The sequence below is a fragment of the Capricornis sumatraensis genome, chromosome 2 (assembly GCF_032405125.1).
Source record: "Capricornis sumatraensis isolate serow.1 chromosome 2, serow.2, whole genome shotgun sequence".
NCBI lineage: Eukaryota > Metazoa > Chordata > Mammalia > Artiodactyla > Bovidae > Capricornis > Capricornis sumatraensis.
Window position 1 is genome coordinate 184,478,661 of NC_091070.1, and position 20,721 is coordinate 184,499,381.

The following is a 20,721-nucleotide window of genomic DNA, read 5'->3' on the forward strand; positions in this document are numbered from 1 at the left end:
AATTCTGAAAGAGATGGGAATACCAGACGACCTGACCTGTCTCTTGAGAAACCTGTATACAGGTCAGGAAGCAACAGTTAGAACTGGACATGGAACAATAGACTGGTTCCAAATCAGGAAAGGAGTACGTCAAGGCTGTGTATTGTCACCCTGCTTATTTAATTTATATACAGAGTACCTCATGAGAAATCCTGGGCTGGAAGAACCACAAGCTGGAATCAAGATTGCTGGGAGAAATATCAATAACCTCAGATATGGAGATGACACCACCCTTATGGCAGAAAGTGAAGAGGAACTAAAAAGCCTTTTGATGAAAGTGAAAGAGGACAGTGAAAAAGTTGGCTTAAAGCTCCACATTCAAAAAACGAAGATCATGGCATCCAGTCCCATCACTTCATGGCAAATAGATGGGGAAACAGTGGAAACAGTATCAGACTTTATTTTTCTGGGCTCCAAGATCACTGCAGATGGTGACTGCAGCCATGACATTAAAAGACGCTTGCACCTTGGAAGGAAAGTTATGACCAACCTAGATGGCATATTGAAAAGCAGAGACATTACTTTGCCAACAAAGGTCTGTCTAGTCAAGGCTATGGTTTTTCCAGTGGTCATGTATGGATGTGAGAGTTGGACTATAAAGAAAGCTGAGCACCGAAGAATTGATGCTTTTGAACCCTAGTGTTGGAGAAGACTCTTGAGAGTCCCTTGGACTGCAAGGAGGTCCAACCAGTCCATCTAAAGGAGATTAGTCGTGGGTGTTCTTTGGAGGGACTGATGTTGAAGTTGAAACTCCAATATTTTGGCCACCTAATGCAGAGAGCTGACTCATTTGAAAAGACCCTGATGCTGGGAAAGATTGAGGGCAAGAGGAGAAGGGGATGACGGAGGATGAGATGGCTCGATGGCATCACCAACACAATGGACAAGGGTTTGAGGGAACTCCGGGAATTGGTGATGGACAGGGAGGCCTGTTGTGCTGTGCTTCATGGGGTTGCAAAGAGTCGGACACGACTGAGTGGCTGAACTGAACTGAACTGAATATCACTAAGAATCTAATCAGAGAAATATTTTCTAAAATTCTAATTTCTGCTTGAAAATTCAAATTATCATCAGTAACAAATGCTGCTAGCTATTTTCCTTTAAGTAACAGGCTTACTTCATTCATTTCAAGGAAACGTCTACCAGATAGCCAAGGCTGAATAATAATTTTTCTATCAGTTATTCTTTCAAAAATAAAAATAACATTCTAGATTGGCAGCTGCTGGGGAGGCAGGGTGCAAGGTGGGCAAAATGGATGAAGAAGGTCAAAAGAAACAAAATTTCAGCTATAAAATAAGTAAACCATAGGGATGTAAACCATAGCACGGTGACTATAGGTGAAAATGCTCTATTGTATACCTGAAAGCTGCTAAGAGAGTAGATCTTAAAAGCTCTTTTCACAAGAAAAAAAATTTTAACTATGTGGTAATGGACGTTAATTAGACTCAGTGCATATCATTATTCTTTACACCTAAAACTAAAATAATATATCTAAAAAAAATTAAATCTCAAAAAATTTTGTAAATAAAGGCAAAAAACTAAAAAATCGAATAAATTTTAAAAATTAAAATGCTGTTCCATATTAAAAAGTGGCCACTTTGTCTCTCAAATGTTTTTCCTCAAGACAACCACCATACTTCAGTGTATGGCAGAAGTGCTCTATGGTATACTCCATTCTGCAACACAATATTAAAAAGACATGCACTTAAAGGTCAAACTCTACTTAAATTAGTTTTTATTCCACTTTTTAAAGTGAAACTGCCATTTTTGTTGTTGTTGCGGCACATGGTAAAGAAGAAAGCAGTGAGTCCTAGTACAGCTCGGTGCCATTGCTCTAATACATACAAAGGGAACGGCAGGCCTAGTCTACCGCTGCTTGTTCATCATCAGTGCAAACGTCAACATGGTGAAAAGGCTAATACATCTTAGTATTATTATGTAAGTCATTTTGATCTTATAAACCCTCTGCAAGAAACTCAGGGACCCTCAGGGCCCACAGACAAAACTCTGAAAGCCATTATGCTAAGTAAATAAACTTAGCTGCTGAAAGAATAATAGGAATATTCGTAGCTCCAGTTTGTATAAGAAGAAACCATCTTGGGAGGGGGGTTCATGTTTGGGAACACATGTAAGAATTAAAGATTTTAAAATTAAATTAAAAAAAATTAATTAAAAAAAATAATAAATAATAAATAAAAAAATAAAAAGGAAAAAAAAAAAGAAGAAGAAACCATCTTGACTAGAAATAGGGAGCTGAGAAGTTTTCCTCAAAGCTATACATGCACAGGAAGTTCATTTTTATTGATACTTTATATGTTTTTTACTAATACTCTGTATGTTCACATTTATTGATACTTTTATGTTTATATGTTTTCATTAATATTTTATATGAAGGAATAAATGTCTATGTAACTAGACATAAATCCTATGGACAGAGGAGCCTGGCAGGCTCCAGTTTATAGGGTAGCAAAAGAGTCAGACACAACTTAGTGACCAAACAGCAACAATAAAGATGTGAACCCATACAATTTACATGTCATACTGATTATCACGGACAGTCTATGCAACATGAACTCATTATTAAGTAGCTTCAAATTTCTAAAGTGCTTTTTAAAAATTCACTGTAGTACTTAACATTTTCTTCGATGTAAAACTAAGCAGAAATAGTTGATAAATTTTTAAATGGCCCACTTTCAGTTTAAACACTGCTAAATCATAAAGGGTAGTATTTTTATTTATACTGTCAAAAAATTATAATTCTCGTGAAATTTATCTCATGCAATATTGGGATAAAATTTTGTAATCATTGTACTATCTGATCTTAACATTTACACCCTTGAGAGATACACAGGGAGAAAATAACATAGATACTCAGAATGCCATACCCATTAATGATTCCCTTCAATAAAAAATATTGTCTTTTGATAGAGTCAAGATGACTGTCAATCACAGGGCAAAAAAAAAAAAAACCATATACACACACCGAAAAAAGTTGATTTAGGAGCTTTTTAAAATAAAGCAGAGTGAGTACACATTAACACTTATAGAAAAAAAAAATTTTTAGCTATCCTTAAGTTCTGGTCACAGAATCATAATTCTAGTAACCCATGTTACATAATTACATTTTAAGCTGTACAATTTAAATTGTATAAAACCAAAATGAAATCAAAGAAGGTCAACTTACTCGATCTGCTAATCCTCCAGGAACTATAGTTCTTACAACGACACCACTTGATTTTCCCCCAACGATTCCAAAACCTAATCCAGAGCCATCATTAATGAGCTCAACATCTTCAATATGACCCCAACGAATCTGCAAAGTAATAGCAAGCAAAAATCAAAGTGTTAGTAAAAACACATACATTCATTGCTTACCAATACAGTAATTATTAGAGTAACAGATATGCCAAAAAAATTTAATATTCATTTATGTAATTAATCAAGTCAACTTTCTAGTGACTCAGAGATGATTTCTATAGGATCAGAGATCCTCTTAAGGATTTTATAACCTGGTAGAGAGGTAAACTAAAACATAAACAATTAAAATACAAGACAGAATATTGGATCATAAGACACTGTAGCTCCAAGCTGACAGAAACACATTGCCTCATTCCCCTGTCTATGTATGATACCTAGCACAGTGCCAATCATCTAGTAGGAACCAATAAATATGTGTTTATCTGAATTAAAAGAGAATCATAAAATATTATAAAGATGGGAGGGCAATAGAGACAAGAGGTCAAATCCAATGAAAAATTATGAAAGACTTCAAGGAAAAAAGGCAACCCACTCCAGTATTCTTGCCTGGAGAATTCCATGGCCAGAGGAGCCTCACGGGCAAGGAGTTGGACATGACTGAGCAACTAACACTTTCAAGGAAAAGGCAGCATTAATTGCTCTACAAAGAAAAAATACATTCAAGCAAAAGGGAAATTTAAGAACAAAGCTAGGCTTAGATAAGGAGAATAAATGAAGGTTTTAGAAGAGGAAACAACAGGAGCAAAACAGTGATTTAGAAAGAATCTGGCAGCAGTGTGAAGCATAAGATGGTAAGGAGGACAGAGTGATCAGAATGATTGAAGAGACTCTGAAGAAGAAATGTAGACCCAACTGAAGATATTGGCAAAAGGATTATACAAAATCAGACTAAAAGACATAGCATGTTTCCTCTAACAGCAGGCTCCATCAGAAGTATACATTAAATCCACATAATTCACCTGCAGGGCAAAAGTCTACCCCTCAAGACATTAGGACATACTTAGTTTTTCTATTATACTAAATTGGAAAGTTATTACACAATGTTAAAAATAACCAGAGTTATCAGGAATATCTAATAGATTCACACCTGGCACAATATCTAGTATCCAGGAAGCAACAATGTTTGCTAAAACTGCCTGAATTAGGGACAGCAGTTAACATTCTGCCCCATGCACTATGCTTAGCTCTTCACATGCATTCTCATTTAAGCCTCACATTTAATGCAATCTCATTTAATCCTCACAACATCTCTGTGAACTAGACAACATCTCTGTAAACTAGACACTTTGTTATTAACTTCCAAGCAACAGAGGATGAAACTGAGATGTGGAGAACTCAAAGCATCTGCCCAGTAAGACTCAGTTATGAAGTAAGAGCTGGACTTGAACTCACCTTAGCCTGACTCCGGACTCCTTAACCACTATGCTAAGCAACTTCCCACTTTGTTCATTCCATTTATTATGTAAATTGTGTTGTATAAATATTACTGATTACAATAGGGAAAATGTCTGTACATTAGTGTTGTGACCTTGTACTGTACCCAGAAAGTCTATTTTTTCTTTTTCCTAATGAATGAAAATTAAATAAATCAGCCAGCACTTAGTGTTATAAGAAAATAAGATTTATTAGATTGTGTTCTGAAGATGCAGGTCAAAAGCTGTGAAATGTTACAAAGCAAGTTTAAAGATTCCCAAAGGAACATAAACTTTTATTCTTTTTTTAAAAAACTTTTATTCTTTTAAATTGTTCAGTACACATCCACACACACACACACACACACACACACACACACACACTTCTGTAATTTTGCAGTATCCATAATCTAGGCATAAAAAATCCAATTTATAAAAATAATATTTTTAAAGCAAATAACCAAGTCTTAAGATACTCACAGTAAATCTCTAATAAAAACTTCTAGCTTAATTCAGTTCAGTTCAGTCGCTCAGTTGTGTCCAACTCTTTGCGACCCCATGAATCACAGCATGCCAGGCCTCCCTGTCCATCACCAACTTCTGGAGTTCACTCAGACTCACGTCCATTGAGTTGGTGATGCCATCCAGCCATCTCATCCTCTGTCGTCCCCTTCTCCTCTTGCCCTCAATCCCTCCCAGCATCAGTCTTTTCCAGTGAGTCAACTCTTCACACGAGGCAGCAAAAGTACTAGAGTTTCAGCTTAATTAGTTAAGTGGTTACATGACCAAGGAACTCTTTCCATTACCAAACAAATTACACCCAATACTATAAATTACCCCCTACGTTAAATAATAACCTTAAACAAGGAGAATCAGAGGACACTGAAAAACACAACAAAAACTGTTCATGAACTATCTTGTTTAACATGCCAATGCTGTCTTTGGAGATGTAATCTTTCTTGAACTATGACAAGTAAAATGACATCTTCTAAATATCTTTACACTTATTAAAAAATGAAGGTATGATTGAAAATTAAGGATTTTTCCAAATTTGCAACTCACTGTGTCAGGCAGATTTGCATCAGGTAGGCTGGTAGAAATGCTGCTTTTTGTGTGGACTGGCTCCCTGGCCACGACTAGACGCAAAGATCCAGTGGTTTCTTGTAACAATGCAATTGCTTGCTGGTGGGAAATGTTCTGATCCAGTGGCGTGTGATTAATAGCCAATATCTGATCATTTTCCCTTAACCTTTGATCCCTTGATGATAGAAGAAAATAGTAAGTGATATAACAGCCAGATTTTTCTAACTTTCTATTTTAGAGTACAGCCGATTAACAATGTTGCGATAGTTTCAGGTGGAACAGCAAAGTGACTCAGCCATACATATACATGTATCTATTCTCCCCCAAACTCCCCTCCCATCCAAATAGCCTGGTTTTCAAGATGTATTATTCAAGTAGTTTATACCTTATGGTACTACTTCACGTAACACAATTATTGAAATATTTAATTGCATAATGTAACAGAGCTCTTCAGAGTGCTTTTCATCAAAGCACTTATTAGCTAATTAACCAATTAAGTAGTGCATCCCTACACACCACACCATTTTAAAAGCCATTTGGCTGGAAAATAAGCAAAAACAATGTATAGGGCCCTAGTGCTAAAGTTTTGCAAGTACAGGCATTGTCCTCGTTGCGGCACTACCCTGTACCCCTGAACTTCCAATCTGACTTCTCCATGTACCATATAGGGCTACATGGTCACCAGTAACCTCCACTCTAGCAGATTCACCCCATCTCCATTGTCCCTAACTTCTCCAACATTTGTCAATAGAAGCTAAACTCTCCTTGAAAAGCAAGACAGATTATTTCCAAATCTATATCTGAGCCCTTATCTCCTTCCCATCACCAATCCCCAGCTGCTAACCAAGGAAAAAAGGATATTTTTAAAAAGAAATCAGCAAAATCTTAAGGGAAAAAAGTGCCATTATAGTTCATATTTTTTAATTGATTTATTTTAATTGGTTTCTGCCATACATCAACATGAATCAGCCATAGGGATACGTATGTCCTCAAGGCAAGAATACTAAAGTGGTTTGCCATTCCCTTCTCCGGTGGACTATGTAGGAAGCATCACTACAAACAAAGCTAGTGGAGATGATGGATTTCCAGTTGAGCTATTTCAAATCCTAAAAGATGATGCTGTGAAAGTGCTGTACTCAATATGCCAGCAAATTTGGAAAATTCAGCCAAATTCCAGGCTACAGGACTGGAAAAGGTCATTTTTCATTCCAATCCCAAAGAAAGACAAAGTCCAAAAATGTTCAAACTACCGCACAATTGTACACATTTCACACGCTAAGAAAGTAATATTCAAAATTCTCCAAGCCAGGCTTCAACAGTACATGAACCATGAACTTCCAGATGTTCAAGCTGGATTTAGAAAAGGCAGAAGAACCAGAAATCAAATTACCAACATCCGTTGGATCATTGAAAAAGCAAAAGAGTTCCAGAAAAACATCTACTTCTCCTTTATTGAATAGGCTAAAGCCTTTGACTGTGTGGATCTTGACAAACTGTGAAAAATTCTTCAAGAGATGGGAATAACAGAACACCTGACCTTCCCCCTGAGAAATCTGTATGCAACTCAAGAAGCAATAGTTAGAACTGGACATGGAACAACAGACTGGTTCCAAATAGGGAAAGGAGTAGGTCAAGGCTGTATATTGTCACCCTGCTTATTTAACTTATATACAAAGTACATCATGCGAAATGCTGGCCTAGATGAAGCACAAGCTGGAATCAAGATTGCAGGGAGAAATATCAATAACCTCAGATATGGAGATGACACCACCCTTATGGCAGAAATTGAAGAACTAGAGTCTCTTGATGAAAATGAAAGAGGAGAGTGAAAAAGTTGGCTAAACCTCAACATTCAGAAAACAAAGATTATGGCATCCAGTCCCATCACTTCATGTCAAGAAGATGGGGAAACAATGGAAACAGTGAGAGACTATTTTCTTGGGCTTCAAAATCACTGCATATGGTGATTGCAGCCATGAAATTAAAAGATACTTCCTCCTTGGAAGAAAAGCTATGACAAACCTAGACAGCATATTACAAAGCATTACTTTACCAAAAAAGAAAGTGAAGTCCCTCAGTCGTGTCTGACTCTTTGTGACCCCATGGACTGTAGCCCACTAGGCTCCTCCATCCATGGGATTTTCTAGGCAAGAGGACTTGTTACCAACAAGGGTCCGTCTAGTCAAAGCTATGGTTTTTCCAGTAGTCATGTCTGGATATGAGAATTGGACTATAAAGAAAGCTGAGCACCGAAGAATTGATGCTTTTGAACTGTGGTGCTGGAAAAGACTCCTGAGAGTCCCTTGGACTGCAAGGAGTTCAAACCAGTCAATCCTCAAGGAAATCAGTCTTGAATATTCAAGTATCAAATAATACTGGACTGGCTTGCCATGCCCTCCTCCAGAAATGTTCAATATAGTTAATATTTATTGAGCACTTATTAGGAGCCAGAAACTCTGCTAAATGCTTTACAGGCATTATCTACTTTAGTCTTTACAATCACCTTTTAAAGTACTTTAGTTAAATTTTACATGTAAGAAATTAAAGGGAGTTTAGCATCTTATCTAAGAGTCTGACTGTAAACCATACTCTGTAACTTCTTAAAGAGCATACTAAGAATAGGATTTACTCTGGTTTACTATATATGACTTCATTATCTCCCAAACACCCCTCCTCCTCTTCATTATCTCCACAGTTCCTTCTTATCTTTATCTCTGTTGTATCCACCCATCTCTTCCTTCTGTTCTCAATGTCAACCATCTAACTGAGATCCATATCTAATCCTAAAGCCTGACTTGCAAAATTACTCAAGGTTTATTTTTCTAGGCTCTCCTGTGCTGAATCTGCAAGGAGATCCAACCAGTCAATCCTCAAGGAAATCAGTCCTGAATATTCATTGGAAGGACTGATGTTGAAGCTGAAACTCCAATACACTGGCCACCTCATGCGAAGAGCTGACTCATTTGAAAAGACTCCAATGCTGGGAAAGATTGAAGGCGAGGATGAAATGGTAGGATGGCATCACTTACTCAATGGACATGAGTTTGAGTAAACTCTGGGAGTTGCTGATGGACAGGGAGGCCTGGCGTGCTGCAGTCCATGGAGTCGCAAAGAGTTGGACACGACTGAGCGACTGAACTGAACTGAACTGTGCCGGTATTTCTCATCTCAAAAGTATATAATGACTGTCTATGGTTGTTGGCCAGTAAGGAGCGGAGCGTCAAAGGAAAGAATTTTGCCATGACTATTTCATAAAAGAACTTCTTTAACCTTCAAAAGTAAAAATCTCTTGAGAAGGGATTCATCTCAGAACAGAGAAGTATAATTCATAAATTTAGAATTATGAAAATTCATTATATCACCCTTATGCTTTTCTCAGGTCACAGCAGCAGATTCAGCAAAACTTCATCCAGGACCAGAATTCAGTAGCTCCTGACCTCTAGGACACAATGTAAACTTGACTGGTATTCAAAGGCCCCATTTGGCCCCAAAGTACTCTTCTAACTTGGCTTCCTCTCTCTATAGTTAAACCCCTTTTCCAACTATCCTGATCTACCCTTTTCCTCTCAAACATGTCTGGTATTTCCTGCTTTTGTGTAAATGGGTTTCTCCATCTCTAATGCCCTTCCCCTCCACTCAGCCAAATTCAATCCACCCTCCATGTTGCAATAAAGTGTCTTTGCTTCTGTCTCCTGTCTCTTCATCACTCACCTCATTATCATGATGCTCTGAGCTACTTGCTTATCACTCACTGAGCGTTCATTTTTACTAAGTGCGCTGTCCACAGAGCTAGCTACATCCTCCTCTACTAGATTTTAAGCTTCCTGAGAAGAGGGACTCTTATGTTTTATACTCTCCTTGCTACTGCTGCTAAGTCACTTCAGTCGTGTCCGACTCTGTGCGACCCCATAGACGGCAGCCCACCAGGCTCCCCTGTCCCTGGGATTTTCCAGGCAAGAACACTGGAGTGGGTTGCCATTTCCTTCTCCAACGCATGAAAGTGAAAAGTGAAAGTGAAGTCACTCATTCGTGCCCCACTCTTAGCGACCCCATGGACCGCAGCCTATCAGGCTCCTCCATCCATGGGATTTTCCAGGCAAGAGTACTGGAGTGGGTGCCATTGTCTACTCTCCTTTGGAACTAACAAATTGGTTATTTCATTTTTGATGCCAAAATTGTGGTTGGCTCTTACAATAGATCACATTGCATTAAAAATGTTGCTTATATATATCCTTTTATTATATTAGGAAAGGCTTATATTAGAGAACAAGAGTGTGATATAAAATTGTACATACTTTAAGACCTTGTCTATATAAAAAGAAAATGTTCTAGTGAATTTCTCAACAGTCCAGTGGTTAGGACTCAGCACTTTCACTGCTGTGGCCTGGGTTCAATTTCTAGTTGGGAAACTAACATTATGCAAGTGACACGGTGCAGCCAAAAAAAACATTCCAATGTGCTTCCTACAGTTGTCTCAGGGTAGTCAAAGTCCAGGAGCTTTTTGGTGTATAGGAGGAGTTAATATATTTCTATATTTTATATTATAGCCATGTATTACTTTCATAATGATCTTCATAATTTTGAAATATATATTTTTTAACATTGAAAATGTTGCTTGTGAACTTCTCCCTAGTCCTGAAGAAATCTTTTTTTTTTTTAAGGAACATTTATTTTTAAATATGACCTCTCCATGACAATATCCAGGAATCACCTTCCATTTTCCTATCTCCCACATCCTCCTTCCTCTAACTTCTTCACCTAAATTCCTACTCACAGCTTATTCATTAAGGGAAATTTCTTAATTAATCCCAAATGAGTGAGTTACTCTTGAATCTTTTTGACCCTGATATATTAATAACTCATCTTGCAATACATTGGTCTTTAATTTACTCACATTAAAATTTCCTATTTTCTGGAAATCAATTCTATTTTAATCTACCTTTTCTTCTACCCAGTAGACTGCCAGGACATCTCATTTCTTTCCAGTCATTATCTGCTTAGGGAATATAAACTTAACCCAAAATAAACAAACTGCAGAAGTCTTCTGGCAAATATTATTTTGATGCATTCTAAAGCTGAACTCATTTTACTCCTACTATTATTTATAATTTAACTCTCTCCTACTACATATATAAATGAATTCACAGTGTGCATTCAGGGTGAGACCAGTTCTTTTCTCTCCACTGCAACATTCAGAAATAATGGATTTCCATGACTTCAAGAGCCAAAGGGTGTTCAGTAAGCTCCTGATATAACACAGTTCTATGTGGAGAATCCTCAGAAGAAAGAAAGACCATTTAAAATGATCCAGAAGGTCCTGCATGGCTGGCCTCTACCTCTCTCTAGCGACTTTTTGCACTGCCTTGCACTAAGCTACCACATCAGCTAAACACCAGACACACTCCTAAGATATGAGCTGTGTTCCACCTCTTCTCAGGGCTTTAGGTTAAGTATCTACTCCTCTCCCCAGCACCTTCTGCCCTCTGGAGACTCCACTGTTGCCTCTCATATTTCCCTTAAGCACCACTGGTTCCAGAAAGCTCCCTGACTGCTTAGCTGTGGGGACAAGTCTTTACACACTCAAATATGAAACTCTTCTTTTCAGAAGTGCTCACCTCAGGTTGTACTTACAGACCTATTAGTAGAGGGTAATTGAGACGTAAGAATGGACCACAAAATGGTTAACAACATTGAAAATACGCTAAAGCCACTGAATTACATACCCCAAAATGGTGACACTTACATTACGTGAATTATATCCCAATAATGATTCTTAAGTCAAAAAAAATTTAAAAGAAAATCTGAGTCAATCAAAGTTAAGTAGGCTTTTTGTCAAGGGACTCCATAGCCTTAAAGAAGCTGCTGTCAAGTGACTCTAAGTCCAGTTTACCCTGGATTGCCTAGCTTTGCCAGAATAGTCCTAATTATACCTCCTGTCTCAGGGTCATATTAATGGCACAGCCTCTAACTCTCCAACAAAATGTCCCAACTTGGACAATAAATTATATGACTATCCTAAGACTCTGATGCTGGGAGGGATTGGGGGCAGGAGGAGAAGGGGACGACAGAGGATGAGATGCCTGGATGGCATCACTGACTCGGTGGATGTGAGTCTGAGTGAACTCCAGGAGTTGGTGATGGACAGGGAGGCCTGGCATGCTGCGATTCATGGGGTCTCAAAGAGTCGGACACGACTGAGTGACTGAACTGAATTGAATTGAACTGAGGTATGTATATCTAATCTCCAAACAGAGGATTGAGTTTCTCAAATATAATTGACTACTGGACTTCACTGGTGGTCCAATGGTTAAGAATCCACCTGCCAATGCAGGGAACACAGGTTTGATCCCTGGTCTAGAAAAATCCCACATGTCAGGGCAACTAAGCCTGTACACCCCAACTACTGAGCCTGTGTGATCTAGAGCCCATGCGCTCTAGAACCCATGCTCTGCAACAAGAGAGGCCACCACAATGAGAAGTCCAAGTGGACTTGGAAAGAAGTCCACTTTCCAACGAAGAGTGGCCCCTGCTCGCCACAACTAGAGAAAGCCCAGATGCAGTAACAAAGACTCAGCGGAATGAAAAATAAATTTAAAAAAATTCTTTAAGTGTAATGAATGAATATATCACAGTGTATTTGTATAGCTGAATACTATACAACAATGAAAATGAATGAAGTGCTACAATCAACCATGTGGATGAATTTCACAAACGTGATGTTGAACAAGAGAAGCCAGATGAAAATAAAAGCATATTATAAAATAAATATATAGCTGACTACTGCTATAACTCCTTGGAACAAACTTCAGGAAATGCTCCATTAGATTGTAGAATAAAGGTACAAAGGTCATAAAAATCCATCATTTCTGAATTTTCAGTTGAGATTAGAACTGACCCCTAATACGTGGATAACGTGAATCTAAAAATATTATTATTGACTGAATTTTCTGTAATAGTTATGCTACTGCTGCTAGCTTTCTAAAAGGCAACAGTAATACTAATATATATTTTTAAAAAGTAATAATATAATGAATAGTGTGCTTTTTAAATAAGTAATAAACTAAAGAGTTGAAATCAGGCATTGAAACATGTATAATATCATATAAGAAACGAATTGCCAGTCTAGGTTTGATGCAGGATATAGGATGCTTGGGGCTGGTGCACTGGGATGACCCAGAGGGATGGTACAGGGAGGAAGGTGGGAGGAGGGGTTCAGGATTCGGAACACATGTACACCCGTGGTGGATTCATACTGATATACGGCAAAACCAATACAATATTGTAACATAAAAAAAATAATAATATTAATAAAATAAAATATGAAAAAAAGAGCTGAAGTCAAGTAGAGACAAAATACAGGTCTTATACATAACCTTTAAAATAATAAAGCTCAGCCACAAGTGCAGACGGGGAATTACATAGACTTCAGGGAGATTTTTGTTGACAATAAGTGAAATAAACAGCATGTTATGCCCAATGAAAAAGCTGTTACAATCTCGTTTAATAAATAATAGAATATGTAGAATGTAAATTTCAATATGCCCATCTTACTGATCAAACCATTGCTGTACCACATTCAGTTGTTGAGAGAGTGTGATGGAATGGAAAGAACATGAGCTTTGCCATCAGACAGTCTGAGAATCACATCATGGTTCCAGCATTAATAGCTCTGTGCCTATAGGGAAACCACTGAACTTCTCTGAACATTCACATCTATAAAATGGAATAATGATACTACTAGCTAGATTGATGCCACAAGTGTATGTGAGAATATATGCAAAAGGCCTGAAAAATGCATAAGAAGAGGAAAGCATTAGCTGCTGTCGTTAACTGTTCTGGTATGACTAGTCTCTTATTCTCCTTAATGTCTTCAGAATTGTTAGAAAAAAATTAGCAAAAAGCAAATGACCACGCTTCCTCACCTGCCAGCTATACTCCCTGGCTGCACTTCCTTCACGAAGATGTCGACTTCTCCCAGATGTTGACCTCTAAGGGCCACCACACTGAATCCAAGGCCTCCAGTTGAAGGCCGTTCTATATCTATGTATTCGATTTGCCGGCCCTAATGAAGAGGGGTTTAAAAAAGTCAATGAAATTTACATTTGCCCTTTTTAAGGAACTAACATTTCTATTTTGTAAATAGCCCCCAAACAGCTTCTCTTCAGTCATTTCTACGAAACCAAATAAACTCAGCATTTCAGTAATAAATTATTTATTTCTGTAAATCCTCTCACTTGATTATTTTCAGTAGAACATAAGGGGGCATGTGCACTGTTCTGCAACCTCAGAGAATTGGAGAGATATTTTCACACTTCATTCACAGTATGAGACGAATCCCAAGCTAGATGAAAATTCCTGAGAAAAAATGTCTTTTCCTATAGTAAATTCTAAATTACTTTTTATAATGAATTTCTCTAAATTCTCTTGAAGCAAAATATTATTTTTAAATAAGAAAAGTAAACTAGACTTATCAAAAAATATTCTAGTGTTGAGACCTAAATCAGAATCAGCTGCATTTTTTGGGATTCTGTTTTTAATTCTATTGTGATAAATTAATATTTTATTAGGTTAATTCAAAAGATTACAGAAAGGCCACTATTCAAATGGGGCTACCTGTGACAAACAAGTATTTTATTGCTTTGGTGAATAATTAATTGTATTTATTACATGAGAACTTCATAAATGTAATCAACTAAAAAAAGCATCACATAAAAATAATTATTAGTCAAATTAAGGGGATAGAGCAATTAAATCAAAAAAGGAATTAGGTATAGAACATTATTTAACTATCACACCTTAAATAGATTCTTTTTAACTTTCAAACTCAAGTTCCATTTTTTAGGGTACTTGTTAGAAGGCAAGGTGAATAAAGGAATCTAGCACATCTAAAAATTCAACTATCATTTGATTTTAATAGATACTAAGGATGAAATGGGATTACACTTTCAAATGTTTTCCTAGACTTTCCAAATTATAATTTTCCAAATTACATTTAGATTTTATATATACTATAAATTATATATACTAGATTTCCAAATTATATATACTAGATTTTCCAAATTATATTAGTTTTAACTCCCATTAATTCTGTTTTGATATAAAATTTAAAATAATTTCAAAGGAATTATATTACTTCGGCAGACACATTATTTTTCCTTCTATGATCAAAACTATGAGAATCTCTTTCCTTACAAGTGTACAGATGTGTCAGACTGGAGTCATTGTCTTAAAACCTATCCTCACCAGGCACATGGATATTTTTCTTATGTAATTTTAAACAAATTTCCAACTCACAGATTAGAAAGTAGTATCAACTCCTCCTAACAATGTAAAAACACAAACAAACAAAATACAGAGTAACACATTTTAGAGGCAAAAAGTGTGAGTGTAGGTTTCTTTTTTAACCTCCAACAATAGAAATAAAACTAAATAGCCCCTTGACAAGATATAACTTTACCTGGGCCATCTGTTGTATGACTGAGTTAAAATCTTCATTTCCTGACTTTGGAGTCCAAGAAAATAACCCAGATACAGTCAAGTTATTAGAGGACCTGTGGGCATTCCCATTAGTAATGGCACCATCCGTGAACACCAATAACCCTTTCCTAGAAAAATCAAAGTTGGCTGAACAATCTGAGGGTATATGGCTGAGCTGTTGGAGAAAAAAAGAGAGAGTTATCAACAGAAACCTACAGACAAGAAGTATTTCTATTTATTAAATATTATATTTTATCTCTCACATGTATAATGGCATGCTAAATATAGACATGTGAAAGAAATGATACAGATACATGAATCTGTGTTTATAAGGCTATAAATGTTTTATTCAGTATTATACAAAATGTTTAACTTATTCTCATTTCCTGCCCTCTACCGTTACCTCAGGTTAATATAGCATGTAGTATAGCTCATTATACTTTACATACACAGACATGTCCAGTCACATAAACATGCATGTAAGGCCCTGAGCCCTTCTGCATTCATCTATACATTTCTGTGGCTCAGTTGGTAAGGAATCTGCCTGCAATGCAGGAGACCCACGTTTGATCCCTGGGTCAGCAAGATCCCCTGGAGAAGGAAATGGCAACCTACTCCTGTATTCTTGCCTCGAGAATTCCATGGACAGAGGAGCAGGGCAGGCTACAGTCCATGGGGTCGCAAAGAGTTGGATGCAACTGTGCGACTAACTTTCACTTTCATACATTTCCACGTGGGGAAACACAGAAGATCTGCAGGTAGTATATTCAAAGGTAACTCAGCATTTATTAAGTGCTTGCTATAAGTAAAGCACTATACCCAAACTCCTATATAGTATCTCACTTAATCTTTACAATAGCCCTAGAGATACTCTTACTTCATTTTGTCAACATGGAAACTGAAGCACACAGGGATTAAATAACCTGCCCATTAGTAGCAAATGTATTGCAAAGCCACTTAAACACTAGTGGGGGGCGGGGGGAAGGTGGGAAATTAAGGAAAAAGAAAAATAGAGGTTAATTTTTAAAATATCATTGGCTGAGGGACTTCCCTGTTGGTCCAGTGGTTAAGATTAAGACTCTGCACTCCCAATATAGGGAGCATGGGTTCAATCCCTGGTCAGGGAACTAAAATCTGTCACGGCTCATGGTGGGACCAAATTAATTAATTGATTGATTTAAAAATACCACTGGCCGATACAAGTACCAACACAATAGAACAAAGGAAATATCTAGAACAAATGTCATAAGACTCACAGAAAAATATCAACACCCATAAAAACTCTATGAAAACACAGATATGAAAAATCATATGGATTTTATAGCTGACTGAATAAAATATGATTATTTACATAATAACTGCACACTAAATAAACATAAAAGATTGTTATTATGATGGAACAGTTGCTTAAGTCCAATTTTAGTCCAGTATGAGTGATAGATTTGTAGGGATCTTTCCCAACTTCTATTGCCACCAATAGCATTCACTGCTGTGATGTACTCATTCCATTGTCAGAATATAGAAGCCTCAATATGGGGAGTGCTAAAATTCTGGTATAAATTTTGATCTAGAGAAAGTAATTCACAGAAAGACATATGTGCAGAATTTAATCCTTAGTTAGTTATAGAAAAATCACTTGCTAAATATTTATGGATAGGCATTTTGGTTTATCAGCAAAAAGCATTTTTTTCCGCAAATTTTGTTAATTTTCACATAACAACTCTGCTACATTAACTACATTTAAAATTCTGCCCATATTTAATCTATAAGATAGCTACTATGCAAGTTCAGCATCTAGAATAGATTATTTAAAATCAATTTGCCATCCCTGACCCCAAAATAGAACAACCAAAAGAGTAGGTAAAACTCTTAATATCACTCCAAGCAGAGGGGCTATGTGTCCTGTAATTCTGAAGAAAATGTTGAGAATTTTCAAAGCATCTGAACTTTACATAAATAAGTATAAAAAACTAGAATCCAAAGCCAAACACAAAACTTATTATCAACATTTTTAAACTATCTATGCCAATGCTACCTGCACACAAGTCCCAATACAGCCTCTTTGCAGAATTAAGAGTAGACTGTTTGTATCTATTTCCTTCTATCTTTCTTTGCTGGTTTGAATAATAGCAACAGGTAAAACCTTGATGGGTAACTTACTTGCCCCTTCAGTTGCTTGATGGACTGTTGAAGTGTGAGTATCTGGTTGAAAAGGGGGCTCTTTAGTGTCTCATAGAAAAGAGAGAGCTTTTCATTCTGCGAAGTGTCACCCTTCTCCTGCAGTTTCATTTTCAAGCGATCAAGAACTTGCAGGACCTGCAGTTTATCTTTTTTAAAAAGGATAATGAGTACAAGTTAAATCTCATCTTACATTCCATTTTTGAATAATTAATTTAGTGAAAGAAGTATATATCTAGTTTACCTGTAGCAGGATTTTCAGGCATTTTGAATTACTGTCTTCAATCACTTTTAAAGAAACCTAAAGAAAAAAATTTAAATATAGAGAAAAATTATTTTCCATTAGTGTATACAATTCTACAGTCCTATAGAAAAGTCAAAGAAAACCTCAAGAACATTCTCCATCAAAATATTTCATTCAAGAAATCCAAATTAAAAGCCATACACAGCCACTAAAATGGCTAAAACTTGAAAGCAAAACAGATCATTGTAAGTGGTGACAAAAATGTGAAGTAACTGGGACTCTGAGACATTGCTAGTAGGAACGTAAAATGGCACAAACACTTTGAATAACTGTTTGACAGTTTTTTGGAAGTTAAAACTACACTTACTATATGACCCAGTACTTTTCCACTTTTAAACATTCACCCCAAAGTGAAAATATATGACCACAAAAGACCTATGCAAAAATGTCCAGGGAATTCCCTGGTGGTCCAATGGTTAGGATTCAGTGCTTTCAATGCCAAGGGCCAGAGTTCAATCCCTGGTCAGGAAACTAAGATCCCACAAGTTGTAGGATGTGGCCGAAAAACAGCAACAACAAGCATTTTTATTTATAAAAGCCCCAAACCAGAAAAACCCAAATGTCTAATAACAGATTAAAAGATAAATCAACTAAGATATGTAAACAAAATAGAATATCCAGAAATAAAAACAGAAAACATTACTGACACACACAACAAAGATGAATCTCAAAAACAGTGTTGAGGGAAAAGAAACAGACCCAAACAGATATGATTGCCTGGGCACAGTGAAAAGCAGTTGACTAGGAAAATATCTGAGGGAGCTTTTTTGGGGTGATGGAACTGTTCTTTTTTTGTATTTTTTATGTTCTATGTTTTGAATGGAGTATTACTTAAACAGATGCATACATTTATTACAATTCATTGACCTATATATTTGTTATATTTTATTGTATGTAAGTTATACTTAAAGAAAGTTGATTAAAAAAAAAGAGAGAGAGAGAGATCCTAGGCTGGAAAAGAACATCCAAATAATGGATAAAGAAGATACTAGAGAGATTAGGGGAAAAAATCCAAACTAGTCATCAAATGATAATCACCCAATCTGGCATTGTCCATGGATAATTCTTTTAATTCCAATGATTTGCTCAAACTAGCCTAAAATGTAATCAAAACTCAAAAAGTTATATATACTTCCCTGGTGACTCAGAGTGGAGAGTCCACCTCCCGATGCAGGGACACAGACTCAATCCCTGGGCCAGGAGGATCCCACATGCCCTGGAGTGCCTGAGCCCATGAACCACAACTACTGAGGCTGCGTTCTGGGGCCCGGGAGCCATGCAACTACTGAGCCCACGTGCAGTAACCACTGAAGCCTGCGCTCCCTAGAGCCGATGCTCCGCAACAAGAGAAGCCATGGCAATAAGAAGTTCTCCCACTGCAACTCGAGTAATCCCCCTCGCCGCAACTAGAGAAAAGCTCACACAACAACAAAGATTCTGCACAGCCAAAAACAAAATCTCAAGATGTTAGCAAACCCTTTTCTCTGTTGAAAATGGCATTTTCACAGTGGTCACTTAAACAAGCAAACAAAAAACCACAGCGATCACTTTCACTGTGATACTTTCATATCACTTTCACAGTGGCACACTGTTATAAATGAACCATCTAAGAACTATGAGTACTACACAGTCCAACTGTTCTTACATTATCTCTGCATATACTTCTGCATACAACCTTTATCTTTTAACTCAAGGTCATTAAGCAAGAAAGCATATTAAAAAACCAGTAAGAGATGCTTTTGGCATTGATAAAAGGTTCCTATATTCCATTCAAATATTCACTGGATTCCATGTGAATAGAGCATCACAGAAAAACTTCTGATATGCTCGGCATCTCAACTATGCAGCCCTTAAAACTATCCACTGACAGGTAAATGTGAATAATGGAAGGGTAGTCACGATGACACTATCCTTTTCTGTAGCAGCACTTAGCCCAAGAGTGGACAAGAGCAGCTTTGTGGTCATTAATACTGTACATCAACCTCTCTAAATCAAAGAAAGCAAACTAAAACTATGAAGTGCTACTTTTCATATTAGATTGGCATTTTTTTTCTAATAATAGCTTGTACCCCAGATGTCATAGAAAAACAGGTGGGAAAATAAATCTGCACAATCTTCTAGGAGAATGACTGAGAAATATCTATCAATATATTAAATTCATATTCTCTTCTACCCAGAATATTAACTTCTGAGTGTCTCTCCTAAAGAGAGACAAAAAGACACACAGATGATGTACAAGCACATTTGCTGCATTGCTTTTAACAATAAAACTGGAAAAATTAAACTATCAAAATTAGTCATTAAAATAATGAATATGGTTGAAATGTATTGAAACAAGAATGAGTGGGTAATAGTTATCAGCAAGCCTGTGGCTCAATCCTTCATCGAGGGATTCCCAGATTGATGCCAGACCTCCTCCGTGCAAACAAGCTAAAAGGCTTTAATAGATAACACAGTCTCTCATTTTAAAATGTCAGGAAATACCTGATCTGTCTTAATTGCTATTGTAAATAATCTGAGAACATATGGCTATATAGAGCATAGCTGGCTGGAAGATGGGACGTAATCACAAAGACATTTTCTATTGGAGGAACTAATAGAGTATAAATCCTGGGATTCCCCAAACCGAAGAGTCTTCCTTTAAGAAAATGTTTCTGTATATGTTGTTCACAACTGGTCTGGTAACCCCAAACAAAACCAAAAATAATGTGTTCCTAGGTTGAATTTTACTCAACACATTAAAAATATCTGTAAAAGTCTGTTAAAAATAGCAGTAAAAGTCTGTTAGAAATACATTTATAAGTAACAACGTCAGTCTATGTGTAAGGAGGTGTTTTAAGCATGCTGATAGTATGTCCTAGTATGAAAAAGTGACATTCTTTGGAAGCTGTGTCTACTGGCTGGGGGCTCCTCCAGAAAAGAATTTTGTGCCTAGTTCCTGTGTTACTCTTTCTTGCCTGTAACCTTGGA

The 20,721-nt window shown here is 36.8% G+C and overlaps 1 protein-coding gene across 3 annotated transcripts in view; it reads right to left on the minus strand.

Moving 5' to 3' along the window:
* Window positions 1-17,713, minus strand: part of PATJ (PATJ crumbs cell polarity complex component) — a 364,628-nt gene extending 346,915 nt beyond the window's left edge. For all 3 annotated transcript variants that reach the window (XM_068992464.1, XM_068992473.1, XM_068992482.1), the window contains exons 1-6: window positions 17,692-17,713; window positions 17,430-17,596; window positions 15,250-15,444; window positions 13,715-13,854; window positions 5,772-5,967; window positions 3,224-3,352 (exon numbers count right to left, since the gene is read on the minus strand). In XM_068992464.1, the coding sequence (XP_068848565.1) occupies window positions 3,224-3,352; window positions 5,772-5,967; window positions 13,715-13,854; window positions 15,250-15,444; window positions 17,430-17,596; window positions 17,692-17,713 (849 nt within the window). The remainder of the gene's footprint in view (window positions 1-3,223; window positions 3,353-5,771; window positions 5,968-13,714; window positions 13,855-15,249; window positions 15,445-17,429; window positions 17,597-17,691) is intronic.
* Window positions 17,714-20,721: the final 3,008 nt, after the last annotated feature.